Source organism: Phyllostomus discolor, chromosome 1 (assembly GCF_004126475.2).
Source record: "Phyllostomus discolor isolate MPI-MPIP mPhyDis1 chromosome 1, mPhyDis1.pri.v3, whole genome shotgun sequence".
NCBI lineage: Eukaryota > Metazoa > Chordata > Mammalia > Chiroptera > Phyllostomidae > Phyllostomus > Phyllostomus discolor.
The window spans coordinates 21,895,445-21,914,355 of NC_040903.2; the positions used below are offsets into that span (position 1 = coordinate 21,895,445).

Sequence of the window (18,911 nt, forward strand, 5' to 3'; positions counted from 1 at the left end):
GTCTCATTCAGATGATTCTATCATCTATTGGCATCATGATTACTATCATATCTATTAGCATGGTGTAATCTAGTACATTGTCTATTGTACTAATTCCATTCTATCTTACCCTTAGAAATTCCTTTCTAAGTATTGGTTATAATTTTTTATCAGATCAGCTTTTCCCTTTCCCTCCCACCCAGAGCAGCTTTTATGTGCTTCTTTGTTGCTTTGTTGCACAAATGTTCAAAGAGATTTGGGTTGTTTACGCCGTTTCTCATTTCATGGATAATGCTGCCCTTTCGAGACTCCAGCTGTATGACCTGGTGCCCACTAACAGCTGGAGGCTGTACCTAAGGTATGGTAAGTGCCATCCCTCACACACCTGGTGTGGGTGCATGGTGGTGGGGTGGGGAGGCTGACCAGGGTGGGAATATCAATAGAATCAGTTCCTTTTGTTCCCTAGGGAGAGAAGAGCATTCTAATGTTTTGAGATTCTTTTTCCAGATCTAGGGGACTTTCCTCCCCATATCTTCAGTGCCTCCAGTGTGTGTGACATTTTGGCTAGCATTCCTAAGAAGTGAGAAGATGGCCATTTGTCACCAGTTCCATTGGACAAAAAGTGCCAGACTTTTTTCCTTCTCCATTTCTTTGCCTTCGTACATGATCTCTCTCTTAGAAAATTCTTTTTCTACCATGTCTAACTGGAGAGCTCTTGTTCATTTTGTAAGTGACAGCTCCACTCTTTTCTTATCTGTCAAGACATCTAAGATCTCCCAGAGGGATCAATTGCTCCTCTGTCAGCCCATTCTTTGTGCACATCTTGTATCATCTTGTACTATTATTAAGTTCTTTTTATCATTTATCATCAATCAGCACAAGTATAACATAGAACACACTAAAAAATGTTAGGTGAATTAAAGGAATTAATGAATAAATTTGTGGAAATGTAAATTATATTATTAATTCCTCTATACTTTTGACAATGCTAAATTGACATAATATGCTCTGTTATTATTAGTGCTAGATATGGTAGGTGCATTTTCTCCAACCAATGGAGCATAAAACTATTGAATGAGAATCTGTATCACTGATTAAATAAATCTGTATTTATTTAATATCTTTCCTCACAGGGTGAAAGCCAGGTGAACATTTTCTATGGAAACAGAAACACAGTGAAGCAATCCATGCCTCATAACATAATAAAGATAAAACCTGGCTGAGGCCAAAACATAGTCTGACTATGAAAATTAAAGGTCCTTATTGCATTACATTCCTGCATGTCTGAATGATTTCTGGGGAAAAGATGAAAGTCCTTTAATTGTGAGCCAGAGAAGATTTCTTGACAGTAACAAAGGGGAAATTTATTAAATGGAAACATTTCACGTCATATAAGAAATATTTTAGAGAGTCAGATGGAAAGCGTTGCTCATGAAAAAAATGGTCATTTCTACATAATGCTCTTGATTTTAAGATTATCTTATTTAAATGTAAAATGTGAGTCAGACACAAGAATATTTGTAAAACACATGTCAAATCACACAATGATAAAATGGGCAAACTGGTAAAGCTACCACAGAACTCAAGAAGTTGGATATTATCCATACAATTGTGTCTCGTTACCTGCCCCTCCCCTATTCCATCCACTGCCTCACTACAAAATTGCTCTTCATTCATACCAAAGTTAACCACTATTTGGAAGTTTCAGGTCATTTTTTTTTGCTTATTTTTTATTTTATTTTTATCACATATCTTTATTCATCTCTATGCAATGTCTTCCTAGGCTTTGTGCTTGATAAAAGCAAAGAAGGTATTCTACTGTGGGTAGTCCTATGGTCTTGCTTTTTCATTTCTAGTTGTATAGATTCATTTTCACTTCTATATGATATTCTATTGAATAACTACATATTTTATTTATCTACTTTCCTACTGATGGACATTTGGGTTCTTTCCTTTTTTTTATGCTAATATAAACAGCACTGTTATAACTATTCTTGACCCAAAGTGTATTTGAGCAAATACTTCAGAGTAAATAACTAGAAAACTAATTGTTGAGTTATAGGGTATGAACACATTCAATTTTTCAGGTTTTACAAAATGGTAGAGCTTAATTATAAACTCCTGCTATTGCTCCTCATCTTCTCCAGCCTTGCATATCATCAGATTTTGTGATTTTGAAAATCTGATAGGTGTAAAATGGATCTCATGTGGTTGTCAACTACACTTTTCTGATTACAGTGAAAATGACGTCTTTCGTAATTTCTTCAGCTAGGCAGCTTTGCTTTCTTCTATGTGAAATATCTGCTACTTTTCTTTGTTCATTTTAAATTTTTACCTTGATTTGTAGCACTTCTTATCACATTCTCAATGCCAGTCATTTGTCAGTGCATGACCTATATTTTCATATTGATGTGCTAAATTTATTATAATTTTCTTTATAATTAGTACTTTTTATCTGTTTTCTAAAATCATCTATCTACTGAAATAATAAAAAATTTTCATCTTTATTAGCACATAATTTTAAATGTTTGAATTTTATGTTTTCAATTCAACTGAAACTGATTTTTACATATAGTATGATGTAGGAATTTAATTTTTTTCCATGTGGATAACATATGCTCCCAGCATTGCTATTAAATAGTGCTTTCTTTCCCCAATGGTCTATAATGCATCCTCTGTCATCTAACAGATTTCCTTAGCCTGAGCTGTTCCACTGGCTTGTTTTTTATCTGCTTTTGAGCCAGTCTAATACTGTTCTAATAATTATGGCTTTATAAGAAGTTGATATCTGGTAGGTAAATCATATATTCTTCTTTAGGGGAAATTTTATTTTGAAATGTTTCCATTTGTATAAAATAGAATCAGTTTGTCAAGCTCCACAGAACAAACTTTGTTGGGACTTTGATTGTAATTGCCTCTGACTATAGGTCAATTTGGAGAAAAGTAAAACCTTTACCATACTGAGTCTTTTAAGCTTTATACTAATATATACTTCTTACCTGTGTATCTAATGTCTTCCAATGACACATTATAAAAGGTACCATACATGGACTACATGTGCTTTGCAAGGCTTATTCCTCAATCCTTTATAGTTTAGGTTGCTATTATAAATGGCATTTAAAATTTTTGTTTTTGTTGGAGATATGTGTATAAGTGAATATAGTGGATTTTCAACAATGGCATTGAAGCTAACATCTTTCTAAATGCTCTGATTAGTTCTAATATATTTTGAGGAATCCCTCAAGTGTTCTATGTAAACTCTGACATCATCTTCAGGCAATGACAGTTTTGTTTCCCCTTCTAGTCATCACGTTTAAGTCTTTAATCAATTTGGAGTTAATCTGAATATGGTTTCAGATGGGAGTCCAATTTTATTCTTCTGCATGTGGATATCCAGTTTTCCCAAAACCATTTAGTGAACTGAGAATCCTTTCCCTATTGTGTTTTTGGCATCCTTGTCAAAAGTGAGTCAATTATAGATGTGTGGATTTATTTCTGGACTCTCTAATCTCTTCCAGTTGGTCTATATGTCTGTTTTTATGCCACTATCAGACTGTTGTGATTACTGTAGCTTTGTAATATATTTTGAAATCAGAAAGTGCTACACTTCGAGCTGTATTTTTCTTGCTCAAGATTACTTTGGCTACCCAGGTTCTCTTTGGGTTTTGTATGAATTTTAGGATTGTTTTCTCTACTTCTGTAAAGAATTATTATAAGGATAGTATTGAATCTATAGATCACTTTGTGTAGTGTGGATATTTTAATAATACTAATTCTTCTTATCCATGAGCATGGGGTGTCTTTCCATTTATCTATATATACTTTTTCTTAAAATATAATTTTACTGAGCACTTCAGTTACTATTTCTGCATATCAACTCTAAACAACAACCATTTCATTATTTCTCATGAATTTGTGGTTTTGGGGGAGGTCTCACTAAATGGTTCTCTTGTTGATCTTGCTTGGGGATTGTTAACCATTTCAGTAAGATGGTTTCTGAGGCTGGGAAGTTCAAGATGACTTCATTTGCATGTCTGGAGCCCTGACAGTGATCGCTGGAGCCTGGGCTCAGCTATAGGCAGAAATGGTTGGGCTTCATTCTCTCTCCATGTACTTCCAATGCCTTTTCCTTCCCACCTGACTTCCCCATATGGCCTCTTTCTGCCACGTGGTCTTTCCAGGAGTGTAGCTGGACTGCTTACATGGAAGATCCCAGGGCTTCAGAAAATACAAAAGCAGACACCACCAGGCTTTCTTAATTCTTAAGTTTGGAATGATCAGATCATCAGCTCTGTAACTTTCTGCTGGTTAAAGTGAGGGACAGAGGGAGCTCTGGTTCATTGTGGGAGAGTGCTACACAAGGGTGTGAATAGTAAGAGGTGTATGTTCAGCATCTTTGGAGACTAGCTAAGGCACAAGATCCTAGATTTACATTGATTTTTCTTTTACTTATTTCTTTGGAGACATTATTCCATTGTTTGTGGACCTTTTTTAAATTGATGTTGTAAAGATTGCAGTGAATTTAATTTTTAGGACTTTATGGGTGATCTGCTTTATCTTGTTGGCTACTTTTAAGATGTTTTCTTGGTACTTGATGTTCTGCATTTTTCTATTAAGTATTTAGATGTAAATTTGTAAAGTTTTTTCTGAATGAAATACATTGGGCTTCCTGAAGAATAAATTTCTATCTTTTTACTTGTCTGAAAAAACCCTTGTATTTTTTTTCTAATCAAATATTGTCTCTTTCTCATTTTACCTATTCTGTACTTCTATATTTCCAATTAAATGTATACTAGGCCATGTCTTTCTAAATTCAGTATTTCCTTTCTTCTCATTTATATTCCCCCCTTCCTGTCTCTGTGAACTATATCCATTGTAATTTCTTCACATTCCAATTCCAATGCCACAAATATTGAATACACTCTTAAAATCTACTTTTGATCTATCATTATTAATTCCAGCGGTTATATATTTTATGTGTTAAGGCTCCTTTTTTTTTAAGCTCTTATTCAAATCTCCCCAGTCATTCCTGGAAATCTCTGGCTGCCTGCTTATTTTTATGATACTGTCCTTTATCTTATTAAGCTTTTCACATATAGTTGTTTCCATTGTGTAGCTACTAATTCTGATATCTGTGGTCTTGGACAGTGCTGCCTGTTGCTTCTGCTGTCACTCCTGGTATTTACCTCCTCATATGTGCGGGGCCTTTTTTTCTGAGCATGCGTGGAGGAGAATTCTGCAGGCATGAAGGGAGCCTGTTTCCTCCAGATGCCACTTGCTTCTGTCTCTGCCGAGAACTGGGGCTACTGGAGCCTCCTTGAAAATCTTGGTTAAGATCTTGAATAAACCTTTCGTGGTTGGAATCCCAAGGATCACAATTCCTTGCTCTGATCACTTGATCATTACTTACAATTTTTTTTTCCACATCTACACTGTTGGAAAGAAATTTGTCCTCCTAGTAATCCCATCATCTCCATTTATTACCCCCTCATCTTCAACCCTGGCTTCATACATTTTTTGGAGGGGAATTTGGGACATTCCTTTGAGATTCCTCCTGCTTATCCAAGCCAAAGAATATATTAAAAAGAAGGTTTATCAGGATCTAGTTCTTTAGCATTAGGGAGGGAGAGGCCATAGATTACTTATTCTCTTGCTTTGTTATTTATCATTTTGGATTTTGTGTGTTAAATGTTTAATATATTAGAGATTCAACTTAAACAGAAAGGATTATTTTATTTATTTTACCTTTACTGAGATATCATTGACAAGTAAAATTGTGAGATATTGAAAGCAGACATCGTGGTGATTTTAAATGGGTACACATTGTGAAAGGGTTTCTCCCATTTAGTTGGTTAACACATACATCGCCTCACATATTTATCTTTTATTTTTATTTTTTAGTGATACTGTTTAAATTTTACTCTCGGCAAATTTCATTTACATAATACCATGTTATCAACTACGGTCAACATATTTTATATTAAAAAATGATAATTTTATGAATAGTAAAATCATATATCCTGTAATTTTTGTTGTACTCAACAACCAGTAGGATATTGTCTCATTTAATAAAGTGAAATGGTTTCAGTAACATTTTGGGGCAAATGCTTACTGAGCAAATATAATTTTTCACATTTATTAAACTTGGAGGTAGTGTACTAGAAATATTTTTAATGTATTATATACATTTAACCTAAAGGCATATAATATTAATTGTGGTATAAAAAACCATATGAGGAAGAATTTAACTTTATTTTTCAAATAAAAAAATTACCACTCAAGCCCTGGCTGGTGTAGCTCAGTGGATGGAGCACAGGCTGGGAACCACAGTGTCCCAGGTTCAATTCCCAGCCAGGGTACATGCCTGGGTTGCAGGCCATAACCCCCAGCAACTGCACATTGATGTTTCTCTCTCTCTCTCTATCTCTCTCCCTTCCCTCTCTAAAAATAAATAAATAAAATCTTTAAAAAAATCCTACTAAATTTATAAAAAAAAAAAATTACCACTCAAAAGAGCCACCACCATATTGAAGAACAGAGCTGGAGCCCCGACACTGCCTGACTGCAGGACTTGACTGTAAAGTCACGCTAATTGAGACAGTGGTATTGCCTGAAGAACAGACAAATAGATCAATGAAACAGAATAGAAAGCCCAGTGATCGATCCATGTAAATATAATCAATTGATCTTTGACAAAGCTAAAGACAATACAATGGAGCAAAGAAGTCTTTTCAACAAATGCTGCTGGAATAGCTGGTCATCCACATGCAAAAATAAATCTAGACACAGACCTTGTATCTTTCACAAACATTAACTCAAAATGGATTACAAACGTAAGTGTAAAATGCAAAATGATAAAACTCCTAGGATATAACAGATAAAAATCTGGATGATCTTTGGTCTGGTGATGATGTTTTAGATACAACACCAGAGGCACAATCCTTGAAAGAAATAATTGATAAGCTGGACTTCATAAAATGAAAAACTGCTGCTCTGTGAAAGACAACGGCAACAGATGGAGAAGATAAGCCACAGACTGGGAGAAAGTATTTGCAAAAGGCAGATCTGAGAAAGGATTGTTACACAAAATGTACAAAGAACTCTTAAAACTCGTCAATAAAAAAACAAAAAACCCTATTATAAAAATGTGCCAAAGACCTTAATGGACATGTTACCAAAGAAGATAGCAGTTGACAAATAAGCGTATTAACAGATACTTTACTTCCTACGTCATCAGTAAGAAGCAAATTAAAACAACGAGGTACCACTACACACACCTGTGAGAATGGCCAAACTCTAGAACACCGACGAGTTCCAATGCTGGCAAGGATGTGCAGCAGCAGGAATGCTCACTTGCCATTTGTGCAAATGTCAAAGGGCACAACCACTTTGGAAGACAGTTTGCAGGTTTCTTACAAAACGAAACACACACTGACCACAAAATCCAGCACTCCCTGGTATTGACCCAAAGGCGTTGAACACTATCCTCATAAAAACCTGCGCACAGATCTTATGGCAGCTTTTTCATGATTGCCCAAACTTGGGAGTAACTAAGACATCATTCAGTAGGTGAATGGATAAATAGTATCTGTGCAATAAAATATTCAGTGGCAGAAAAGGATGAACTATCGAGCCACAAAAAAAGACATGCAAGAATCTTAAATGCATACTGCTCAGTGAAAAAAAGCCATTTGGAAAATGCTTTAGACTTTATGATATATGCTATATGACATTTTGAAAAAGGCAAAAATCTGGAGACAGTAAAAAGATCATTGGCTGTCAGAGGTTGGGGTGGGGGAGGGATAAATAGGCAGAGCATAAAGAATGTCTAGGGTGGTGAAAATACTCTGTAAGATACTATAATGATGGATACACACCATTATACACTTGTGCAAACCACAGAATGCACAACACCAGGAGTGCGCCCTAAAGCAAACTATGCACTTCTGGTGATTATGACATGCCAACGCAGGTTAACCGAGTAGTGCATATAATGGAGAAGGCTATGCATGTGTGGAGACAGGAGATAGACAGGAAATCTCTGCAATTTCCTCTCAGTTTTGCTATGAACCTAAAACTGTTCTAAAAAAATAAAGTGTAAAAATGTTTAAAAGAAACTATCCTTGAAAAGTTCCCAGTAATGTCTATTTCTACTTGTGGGAACAAAGTATTGAAGGATTTTGGAGTGGATCCTTTATATTTTGAGTAAATTATGAGTGTTCTTTCATTGTGTGGCATTAAGGCATTTTTCTGGAACAGAAATGCAGCCTGGAGTAGAAACCTGCTGCTTTTATCTTCTCAGCCACTTTATTTTGGGGGAATTATACCACAACTTCTAGAAACTTTCCTTTCTATCTATATGGATGTAATGGGATCTTTCATATTCTTCAATGACCCTGTTCATTGTGATTGAACACTTGACCCAAAATGGGCCAATTGTAATTCCCTGAATGCCTGGAATTTAGGACATGGAACAAGTCTTGAACTCAATAAACAGCAAGGTCAGTTTTTCTTGAATAAACAAATTGATTTAATAAAGGTTGATTATGTTTTCTTGGAGTCTTAGTACATCAAAATATTATCTTTTGTGGAGTAAGATCAAGTGCTATTCTTTGCTAGGCAATACTAGTTGGAAAGTGTGCTAATAGCCCATGGGGTGGAGCAAAAGCACGTTTGTCATTGTTCCTATGGAAAATAATACAATAATTAATAAATAACAACACAAGAAGAAACTGTGTTTTGCATGCTCACAACTGTAAACTACTTTTTCCCCATCTGTATATAAAAGGAAGCACTTATTTGCAGAGTTAAGAACAGCTAAGATAAGTGAGGATGCCATCAAATCATTTAATTTCCACAAGAATTGTATCTGCAATAGTAAAGTCTAAACATGTAGAGATGGGTGTGTTAACTGACTTTCTTGTGGTGGTCATTTCATAATAAATACACCCATCAAATCATCACGTTGTGAATCTTAAAATTACACAGTTATATGACAATTACATCTTAAGAAAACTGGAAAGAAATGAAGTCTAAATTTGATCTTTATATCATTAAGGACTTGATTTTAAGTGACAGAAGAAAAGCCAAAAAAATGTATGAAATGGAATTTTTGGTGCATATAATTTAAAAGTCTGGGGATATATTTATCTTCACATACTTCTTGAACCAGAGTGAACCCAGTCCCTTGCTTCTCTTTCCGTCTTCTTCTGTGCCAATTCCATTTGCTGTCATGCTCGTTCCGTGTGCTGCAATATGGCTGTATCATCATAATTCCAAGATCAGTGGAAAAGAGGAAGCTTCCTCCCCCCAGAAATATACATAAAGACCCAGAGTGTTATTCGAACTCTAAATTGGTCACAAACCCCTCACTGAACAGACCACAAGAAAGATGAGTTACAGCGTGATAAAAACTCAGTCTTCTGAGGGCTTATGCCAACAGTCTTTATGTTTTAAGCTGTGTGGTCATCAAAGGCAGGCTGCTTCTTGATCATCCTCACTCTGGGTCTCACACGAAAGGGCAGCCACTGTCTATTGCTGTCCTGGTTGCAGAAGAGAAGTTTGGATAGACCCACAGTAGCAGTTAGATGCTTGGCCTCGCAGGGACATGTACTTCCTTTATTCACTATTCATTAACCAGACCTAGTCATAAGCCCCACTCAACCACCTGGGACAAGGAAGTGCAACCCTATCATGTACTCGAAATGGGGGGAACTTGGATTTTTTGGCAGACAGCATTACAAAAGGTCAAATGCACTATTTGGCTGCGGTTATGCGCCCATCTAGACCTGAAAGTAGAGTCAGCCCCAAACAATTGAAATTCTCTAGGTCCCACAGAAAATTTAGGCTACTGGTAGGAAAAAGTAAGAGTTGCCATCAGGAAAAAATATATATTAATTAAGTTAGTTTCTAGTAAATAACTAAAATTTTGGATTCAGTAATGAGTGCATCTTCCTGTGTTAGTAAATTATTAACTTCAAGAGTTATAAATCAAAAGCTGAAAACTTAATGCCATTTTTTCCCCATCCTCCTGATTTTGATCTGGTTGATTTCCTCCTGAAGGAATCAACACAGTCTAAACTTTTTAGAATAGACGTTTTAAATCTAGTTCAGTTGCTAATTTATGGGTCAGAGCTCAACCTGTGACCCTAAGGTGCTTTTAAGCATAACTAATTCTATTTAAAAATAAAGGTGTGTGAATCACACTTGGGTTTTCATTTTTAGTACCTGGCTAAAATGGTTCTGTTCCCTCGTGGATTGCTGCATCATTAGATTTTTGGGGTTTTTTAGTTTTTTTTGTTTCCTGAAAGATGTTCAGTGTCAAGGATTTTTCTTCCTTTAGTTGTGAGGAACAGATATTCATCCAAGTGACTTCAAGGAAAAAAGAATGAATCTATTGGAAGACTACCATAGGTAATCTCTGCCGTCTCCATCTCAAGGACTGTGTGGATTGTTTCATCTTCGTTTTTTCTTTTGCTTAGTATCTGCCCATTTATTTTTTCTTTCTTAATGATCTCTCCGCTTATTCACTTTCATAGCCCAGGGCACTGCAACCAAAGGAAAATGCCAATCTCTGAGCCTCTTACTCAGTCAAATTCCAAAGAAAGAGAACCAAATTCCTTTTGGTATTGGAAATTGGTCCACAGTTAGTCAGATCAGCTGTGGTTGGGAGAAAGCACCCCATGTAACAGACAACTGCTTCTTTCAGGGCGTGTGGGTGGGGCCAGTTAGGCAAGAAGGAGAACTGTACAAAAAAAGCTAATTGGCTATGTCTGCTGTTGGAATTAGGATGCCAGTATTAAAACCACTTATGGTAACTACAATGATAAGTGCTTTAAATAGTAACTCATTTAATCCTATAATGCAGATAATGTGATTGGTCTCACATTACAGATTAGAAAACTGAAAGATAAAAGAAATTTACCAAGGGCCATGCAGTTAATGAGAGGAAGAGCCCCCTCAGGATTAGAAAGAAGGCAGTCTTGTTCCACAGCCGGTGGTCTCACGCATTATGCTATATTACTACTCTTGACTATCCTAAAGCATCCAAGTTTATGTCAGAGAGTGTATTAATCTTTGGGGAGCATTCCCTTAACTTTTTTACTAGTAAGAAAATGCTTCTCATTCTCCAAAGCTCATCTCAAATATCAGTATTTTCACTTCTCGAGCTTCCCTGAGCAAACACCATGTGTACTCCCTTAATGATCACACAGATAATTGTCCTGTGATTGAATAATATGGTAATGCTGTGAGATTCTGTAGCACAAGGGTGATATAGTTCTCATCTTTGTAGTCCTGGTGCATAGCATAATTAGTGGCACGTAGTAGATACTTAATGAACTGTTATTAAATGATTCATTTAATGAAAAGCAGAAATGCATTAAATATAATTTATGCTATGCAAATGTCATCAATTTCACTTCTGCTGTCATTACATAGGGCAAGAAGTGCTTCCATAAGAAAACCTGGGAACAACGCCTGTGAATCTTTGAAATTACTGGGATTCAGAAGCCGAGACAGTGGTTGGTTTGAGCTTGATGATGTTGTGGTGAGAGCCGTGCAGAGTGGCTTGGTATCATTTGAATTGCACGAACACTTAGAGAGGTAATTCAATAACGAACAATAAAAGTTGATGATATTCTATCCTGATGATTTATCACTGGCGTTTACAGAAATGGGAGGATTAAGTGTTTATCCTTCAGATAGGAATATGAATAGTCCCTCAGGGTGTGCTTAAAATGCAAACCAGAGCTGACATGAATATGCTATCGGTAATTTTATTTATGATAGCTTAATAACTGCTTTTGGAAACCATTCATAACTTAAAAGTTATTTTTACAGGTTTCTTCTAACTCCAAAATAGTTTTAAAATAGCACCTTCATTTCTGAAATTCCATAATGATAGTAATTAGCTGTTCATATTATGCTTATCTCCTAACTATGTATATATGAACTGAATTTATTACTTCTGTGTCCTCATTTCCCTTTCTCATTTCCATGTTTTCTAGACAGATCATTATGAGAAGAGTTTTATACCGTTTTAAGGTTTGTGAGAAGTAGACATTCACAGAGGACAATCATGTCCAAAGATAACCTTTATTTCATCATGGAACATCTCACATCTATAATTGTCTTGGGTCAGGTTCCCTAGAAAAGAGTCTAAGATGTAAAGGAAAGTGATTTATTGAAAGAGGGCCCTCAGCTGAATCCTGAAAGGGAATGGAAGATGTGGGCAGGGCAAGAGAAGAAGGTGGGAACATCTTTGGTTCCAGCTGAAGTTTAACCTCAGCCTGATGCCCCAGCAGGGCTGTGCAGTGTGAATGCCAAGGAGTATGGCTTTCGCCCCTGCATCAGTCATCCCTGTCTATGGGCCTGGGGCTGCTCTGGATTGATGGCTCCTGTGGGGCAGCTATCTGAGAGGAGTTGGGTGATGGGTGCTCCACCCAAGCGGAGGGGCCTGTATTAATTTGCTAGACTGCCTGAAAGAAAAGTATTAAAAACTGGGGGGGTTAAACAACAGAAATTTATTGTTTCAGTTCTGTACCTTAGAAGACCCAAATCAAAGTGTTGTTAGCAAGGTTCATTCCTTCAGAGGACTGTGAGGGAAGGATCAGTTCCAAGTCTTTCTCTTCAGCTCGTAGTTGGCTGTTGTTATGATCCCCTGGCATTTTCGCTGTGTGCAGATCACTGTGCCCGAATTCCCCTTTTTATGACATCCGTCATATTGGATTGGGGCTCATCCTAATGACCTCATATTCGCTTCACCTCTGTAAAGACCCTATCCCCAAACAAGGTCACATTCTGAGGTACTGGGAATTAGGACTTCAGCATATGAATCTGGGTGGATGAGACACAATTCAGCCCATAGCAGGGGCCATCACAACAATCCTTGCCGCACGTGACAGAGAAGAATGTTGCAGTCCCTAGTTAATTATGATGCACATATGTGGTGTCTTATTGCTAGTAAATGGATGATTTTGATCATTGCTCTCCTCTGTATTTTGAAGTAATAGTCTTTAGTAATGTTAATTAAAATATAATTTTAAATATGCAGCCATATTTAGAGAAGAGCTGAGACTACAAAATTTCTTTGTTTGAGAACATTTGCTTTAAATGTGGTTTGATTTGAGCTGGTTCCCTGATGGCCAAGAGTTCTGTGAAAGCCATTCATGAGTCTAACCAGGTGGTCATCAGAATGCTTGATTATAAAGGAAGTTTGGATGACGATGGGTCCTTTCTTGGGTCTTATTAGTTATCAGTGCTATTTCTGAGATTGTGTTTCCCTGAGGTCCTGCCTTTTCTCTTCCATGCAGGTTTATTGTGCTCCATCTGTCTTCCACTGTGGACAATAGCCACTTGGTTTCTTTTGTGAAATCTTTGGAGGAAGCCATGCTCAGTACCAGCGCCTGTGTAGTACTGTATCACCAGAAGGACAACCCGTATAGACTAGTTATTTTGGTGGTGCCTTCTAAAGACTTAAACCAGGTGCTTAGGAATTTGCGCTCGGAAGCCTTCAGTGGTCCTCCAGAGCCGTCTTGCCATTTCCAAGTGAAAGAAGGAGAACAACTTCTCCTGAGGTTTACTGGAAACATATTTGCCTCAAGTAAGTATAAAGACATCTTTCTGTACATCCTATGGGCTCTCAGCCACAGACTTCAGAAGGAGTTCGCTAAACTTGTATTAGGAAGGCAAACTTCTGAGGACTGAGGGGCTTTTGAAAAGCAAGAAGAGAAAGAGGCTTATTTACTTCTTTCCAGTCTCTTTCTGTGCCTTTCAGGGGAAGCGTATTCCTTTATGGGCAGATTCTCAGGGACACTCTTTTAGAAATTGTCTCCTTCATGATTACTATCTGAGTCCAAGCTACAGTCATCCCCACATCAGAGCAGTTGCCTCCTAAATAGTCCTCTGCTTCCACTGCTACTCACATGAACACTATTTCCGTACAGTAACAGCGGCGATCTCTTAAAAACCTAAATAGTACTTTATTACTCTTCTCATTAAAACCTTAAAATTCCAACTCCTTTGCTACTTAAAGTAACACCCAAACTTTTGTCTTATAAACAGTCTAACCTGGGTTCAGAGGACTCCTAAGGGATGGGTGGATAGCACTATATTCCAGAATAATTGTTGTATTCATAATTTCATTTATTTTCTTTTAAAAGACTGTTTTGAGAAGAATCAATGGGTTTCCCCCAACTCCAAAAGGGTCCACGGCCAAAAAGTGGTTCGGAACCTCTGATCTGGATGGCACACCCCTGCCTCCCCCTCACCCTCATGTCGATCTAGTGATTTTTGCTTTCATTAGAAATCTTACCCCAGTTTGGAGTCATGTTGCATATTGACTTGTTTACTTTCATATGTTATGCTATGTTCTTCATGGAAATGTAAATTTCATGAGGGCAATGACTGTGTTTTCTTGCTGTTCACCTGAGTCTACATTAGTGCCTGGTGCATCAAAGGCTTTCAATAAATGTGGTGATGCTGAGAAAAACAAGCAGGGTGAGCGAGTCTGAGAGGGGCAGGAGAGGTGGGAATAAATGGAAAGAAAAGAGAAAAGTAAATGAAGGAAAGAGAAAGGGAAGAAAAAAGAGAACACAGAGAAAACAGCTGTGTGAGAGAAGAGAGAAAGGGATTCTGGGGGGAGCTGCTATCATAGCAATTTCCTTTTTATGAGTTCAATGCCTTTCTGTCTCCCAGTCCTCTCTTTGAGGCGGAATGGACTCTAACAGGTATGCACACGCAGGTGAGGGGCAAGGGAGAGCCCAGGGATGGGTCTGTGTGGATTTCAGGGCCAGGAGCCTTGTAATAGACTCGGCTGGAAGTAATATTCTCTGGGCACTTTTAAATGAAAATAGATCCCATTGATTTTTATGATGCTTATGTCCTCTCTGATTCTGGAAATCATTGCAAGCCCACGGGCTCTTGGTTGCTTCAAAAATGATGCTGCTTGAAACTGAGGTTGCTCTTTTTCTGAAATCTCTGAAGTAAGTGAAACCCAGAATGTCTCAATTTGAATGATGTCTTCCACTTTCACATGCAGTCTCAGCCATCTGAGTCAGCTGACAGGTCTTAGTGGGTGACTGTCAAGGATGTCAGAAAAAGAAAAAGGGACAGGAGAGGAGGGGGAGGAAGGAAGGGAGGAAGAGGCCCCCCCCCCCAATCCCCCGCCTTGGCTTCTGGAGCAGAAACCACGGTGTCCACCCTGGGACTATCTGTCTGAGAAGAGATAGTCAAAAACTGGAAGTGACCCACCCGAACAAATAATGCAAATGATTTTCCTGTAATACTGCAGACAGCAGCTGTGTTTACTTACTGCCCTAAACAAAAGTGAGTTGCTGTGCTTCTTCCAGGCAGTGGTACTGAGTGTGCTACTGCCTGTCCTGGGAAGGAGTGTATGCTAAAATAAGAGTTCCTGGAGATAGCCAGGGTGTGTACCTTTCCTCCAAATAAGGAACAGAGAGGAACTCATCTTCACTCAAGGAAAATGAGTCAGGCAGGCTGCCAGAATCATTTCTGCTTTGCTTTTCCTAGAAACCTATGCTCGGTTCTGGAGCCACACTAGTTGTCTTCATATAAGAGGGGCAAGGGGCAAAAAACTGATACTCATCCATGTATCAGGACCTGGGTCCTTTCTGTGAATCTCAGACAGGAAGTCAGAGGCTCTCTGTCTGGAAGGCTGCCCTTCTCACCCACCCCCACTTCCACCCACAATCATCTCCTTGATGATAATGTTCAGAGAAGCCTTCCCTGTCTTTCCTGATTAAGTCAGTCTTCATTTTACTTCTTCCGAGTCTATGTGTTTCTCTTTTGTGGCCTTTGCCATAGACGCAATCTTCTATGTATTCATTTAATTATTTGATCGATGACAGTTTCTCTGATACAGTCTCATGAAGGAAGGGTCTGTCTTTTTGGCCAGCTCCATCCAATCCCCAGACCAAGGGTGGGCCTAAAAGCTTCTAGCTTTATTGAGTATTCATTGAAAGAATGACAACAAACACTTGAGGAAGGACTTAAGACAATACTATTGTGTGATTAAGTGTTTAAAACTATAATAAATTTAGATTAGATAACTGCTGTCTGAGTAAGGTAAAAAAATCTATACATTCATTATATAGAATAGAACTGATTCCTTTGAGTGAGGACCATGGGACATGGACTTGATTTCTGCTTCTGAGAGAAAAAAATAGATAGATGGGTACTTCCCTGGGTTTTTATGTTGACCTTTGGCATTCTTCTGGACACAAGCAAGACTATGCTTTCATTCTCTTGGTCAGAGCTATTAATTCAGCATGTAAGATTTTTTATTGTAAAGGACACACAAAATTTTACACAATGATACCTTCCTATCACCCCCAACATGTAATGCCTCGAAGAGGTCTCTGTGTGCCAAAGTTGCCCTGGATGTCCTTTGGCCCAGGGAAGTGATTTTCCCAGATACATGTGCAGGAAGTGAGAATGACTGCCCTTGTATTCATTCAACAAGAATTCCCTGTCCTTATGTATATTGTATTCTAATGGGGAGAGACAGAGAAGGAGCAAATAAGTACATAAAACATACAGTTTAATGGGGTGAAAAGTACTGTATAGAAGAATGAAGCAGGAAAAGGATATGGAAAGTCCCAGAGGGAATGTAAGAACTGAAATTTTAAATAGACTCATGAAGAAAGACCTTTTTGGGGAAGAGGCATTTAAACAGGGATGAGAGAGCAAACCACGATCCTACCCCAGGAGCACTCGCCCTGTGCGGAGGTGTTGCAGTGGTAAAAGAACTGAGGCATAAGCGTGCCTGGTGTGTGTGAGGAGCAGCCAGGAGGCTGGGGTGGCGGAGAGACAGAGTAGGCAGAAAGCAGGAGGAGATGAGGCGAGCACTGATCGTGCCTTGAAGTCCATTGCGAGGACTTTGCTTTTTATTCTAAGGGAAATGAGGAGCCACAGAAAGTGCTGACAAAGGAGACACGTGATCTGAGTTAGATTATAAGTGTGTTGAGAATAGATCGTGTAAGGCAAGGGAAGAAGCAGGGAGACTAGTTAACAAGGTGTTGCAATAAACCGTGCAAGCAATGGTGGAGGCTCAGAGGCAGACATGGTGAGATGTGTGAGAACACAGAAATACTCTAGCCAGTGGCTCTCTCGGGAATTTTCTGTTTCTCCGTGTTGCTAGCCTTCACCACGTCATCTGACATTTCTAAGCAGACACATGTATTTCTATGTTTGTACTTTCTATGTCATCAATGAAAAATATTCCAATACTCATTATTAACAAAAAAATATATTGCTGTAAGGAATATCTAATAACCTATAAATTATAAATAAATGTTTTATTTCTTTATATGACAAATAGTTTTTAACAGTTCTACTATCTCAAGGCCCTACTAGAAACTATTGTATATACACCACATGTTGAGGAGAAAGAGGTTCTCAAAAGGTCAACTGAGAGTTAATTTCATAATATTGGTATACAACAAATGACTTTTCCTTTTATTTGTCCTCTAAATATGCCAGTGTGGGAGAAAAAGAATAGAACAATGTGATTCCTTTATTCTATACGTATCCTTTTTAGGGGGGGGCAGAGGGTCTATTTTTTTCCTGTGACCAGGGTCTCTTCAAAATATGGTGTTATATCTCGACAACAATGAAATCCCAACTTTAAAAATCTGCATAATGCTTTCTATTTATAACAATAAGAGCGTGCTATTTATTGCTGGCAAATTCTCAGTAACTTAATTCCTACTTTGTATTTAATGTGACTCAGAGATTTGCACTACAAATCCTTATTTTTAAAAATTAACTGGCACTAAGAGGTGGATACGTTTTAGATCTAAATTGAACCAGTGTAGATCCAAATCTGTTTTGTCCAAGTAGCTAGGTTATCTCTAGGCGGAGGGACATACTCCTACACCTTTCATACCTTGGAGTTACTGTAATTCTAGAGTTTACTGTACTGCAGAAGTGCATCAGCGTGGCCTTGGGGCGGTCACAGCTGGAAGAGGAGCACTGGTATTATTTCCGTCTCTCACCGAACCCCTACTTCACTGGGCAAAATGGGCAGTCGCCTCTCAGGCATCTGGGGGCAGAAGGCAGCTGCAACTTAAATAAAAACTTCATATTGACACACCTTTAAAAACATTTAAGTACATCATTTTTGTCATATAAATTCAAAACAATGAGTAAATTCTGCTTCTTATCATTTGCTGTCATTGCTTTCATTTTTTTTAAAGATTTTATTTATTTATTTTTAGAGAGGGAAGGGAGAGAGATAGAGAGAGAGAAACATCAATGTGCGGTTGCTGGGGGTCATGGCCTGCAACCCAGGCATGTACCCTGGCTGGGAATCGAACCTGGGACACTTTGGTTCCCAGCCCGCACTCCATCCACTGAGCTACGCCAGCCAGGGACTATCATTGCTTTCATTTATCGAGCACGTATTACATGCAAAGCCCGGTGCCAAATATTTTATCCGTGTTACCTTGCTTCATTTCCAGAACAAACCTAGGAGCTGAGTTTTATTTCTACCGTTTTAAAGAATGTTAAGTAAGGCTCTAAGAAGCTCAGAGATGTGAAAGTACTAGACAAGTATCTTTATGTCAGGCACATATTATAACGGCCACTTTATACCTTACTATTAGACTTTGCTGAGGGTATTGCAGACATGCCTAAGGAAATATGGCACTGCCTGTTTACTATTGCTGTGACAAATGTCCTGATTGTCACAGTAAAACCCCCATGGGTGAAAGGTTATATTTACCAAATTGTCATTATTTTTAGTGTGTGGTTGGGAAGACTTTTACATGTCATTGTTTTGAGGGAATTCATCCAGTAACGTGAATCTACTAACTATTTCATTTAGAAGTTTTAGAACAGCACTGTCTATTTCTGTGATGGTATACATATTTTATATCTGCACTGCCCAGTAACATAGCTACTAGACAAAT

The 18,911-nt window shown here is 38.0% G+C and overlaps 1 protein-coding gene across 1 annotated transcript in view; it reads left to right on the top strand.

The window, feature by feature from the left end:
* The window catches only part of DTHD1 (death domain containing 1), a 56,180-nt gene that overhangs the window by 14,060 nt on the left and 23,209 nt on the right, over positions 1–18,911 (top strand). The window contains exons 6-7 of the mRNA XM_028508323.2: positions 11,419–11,583; positions 13,293–13,582. Coding sequence (XP_028364124.1) covers positions 11,419–11,583; positions 13,293–13,582 — 455 coding nt within the window. The remainder of the gene's footprint in view (positions 1–11,418; positions 11,584–13,292; positions 13,583–18,911) is intronic.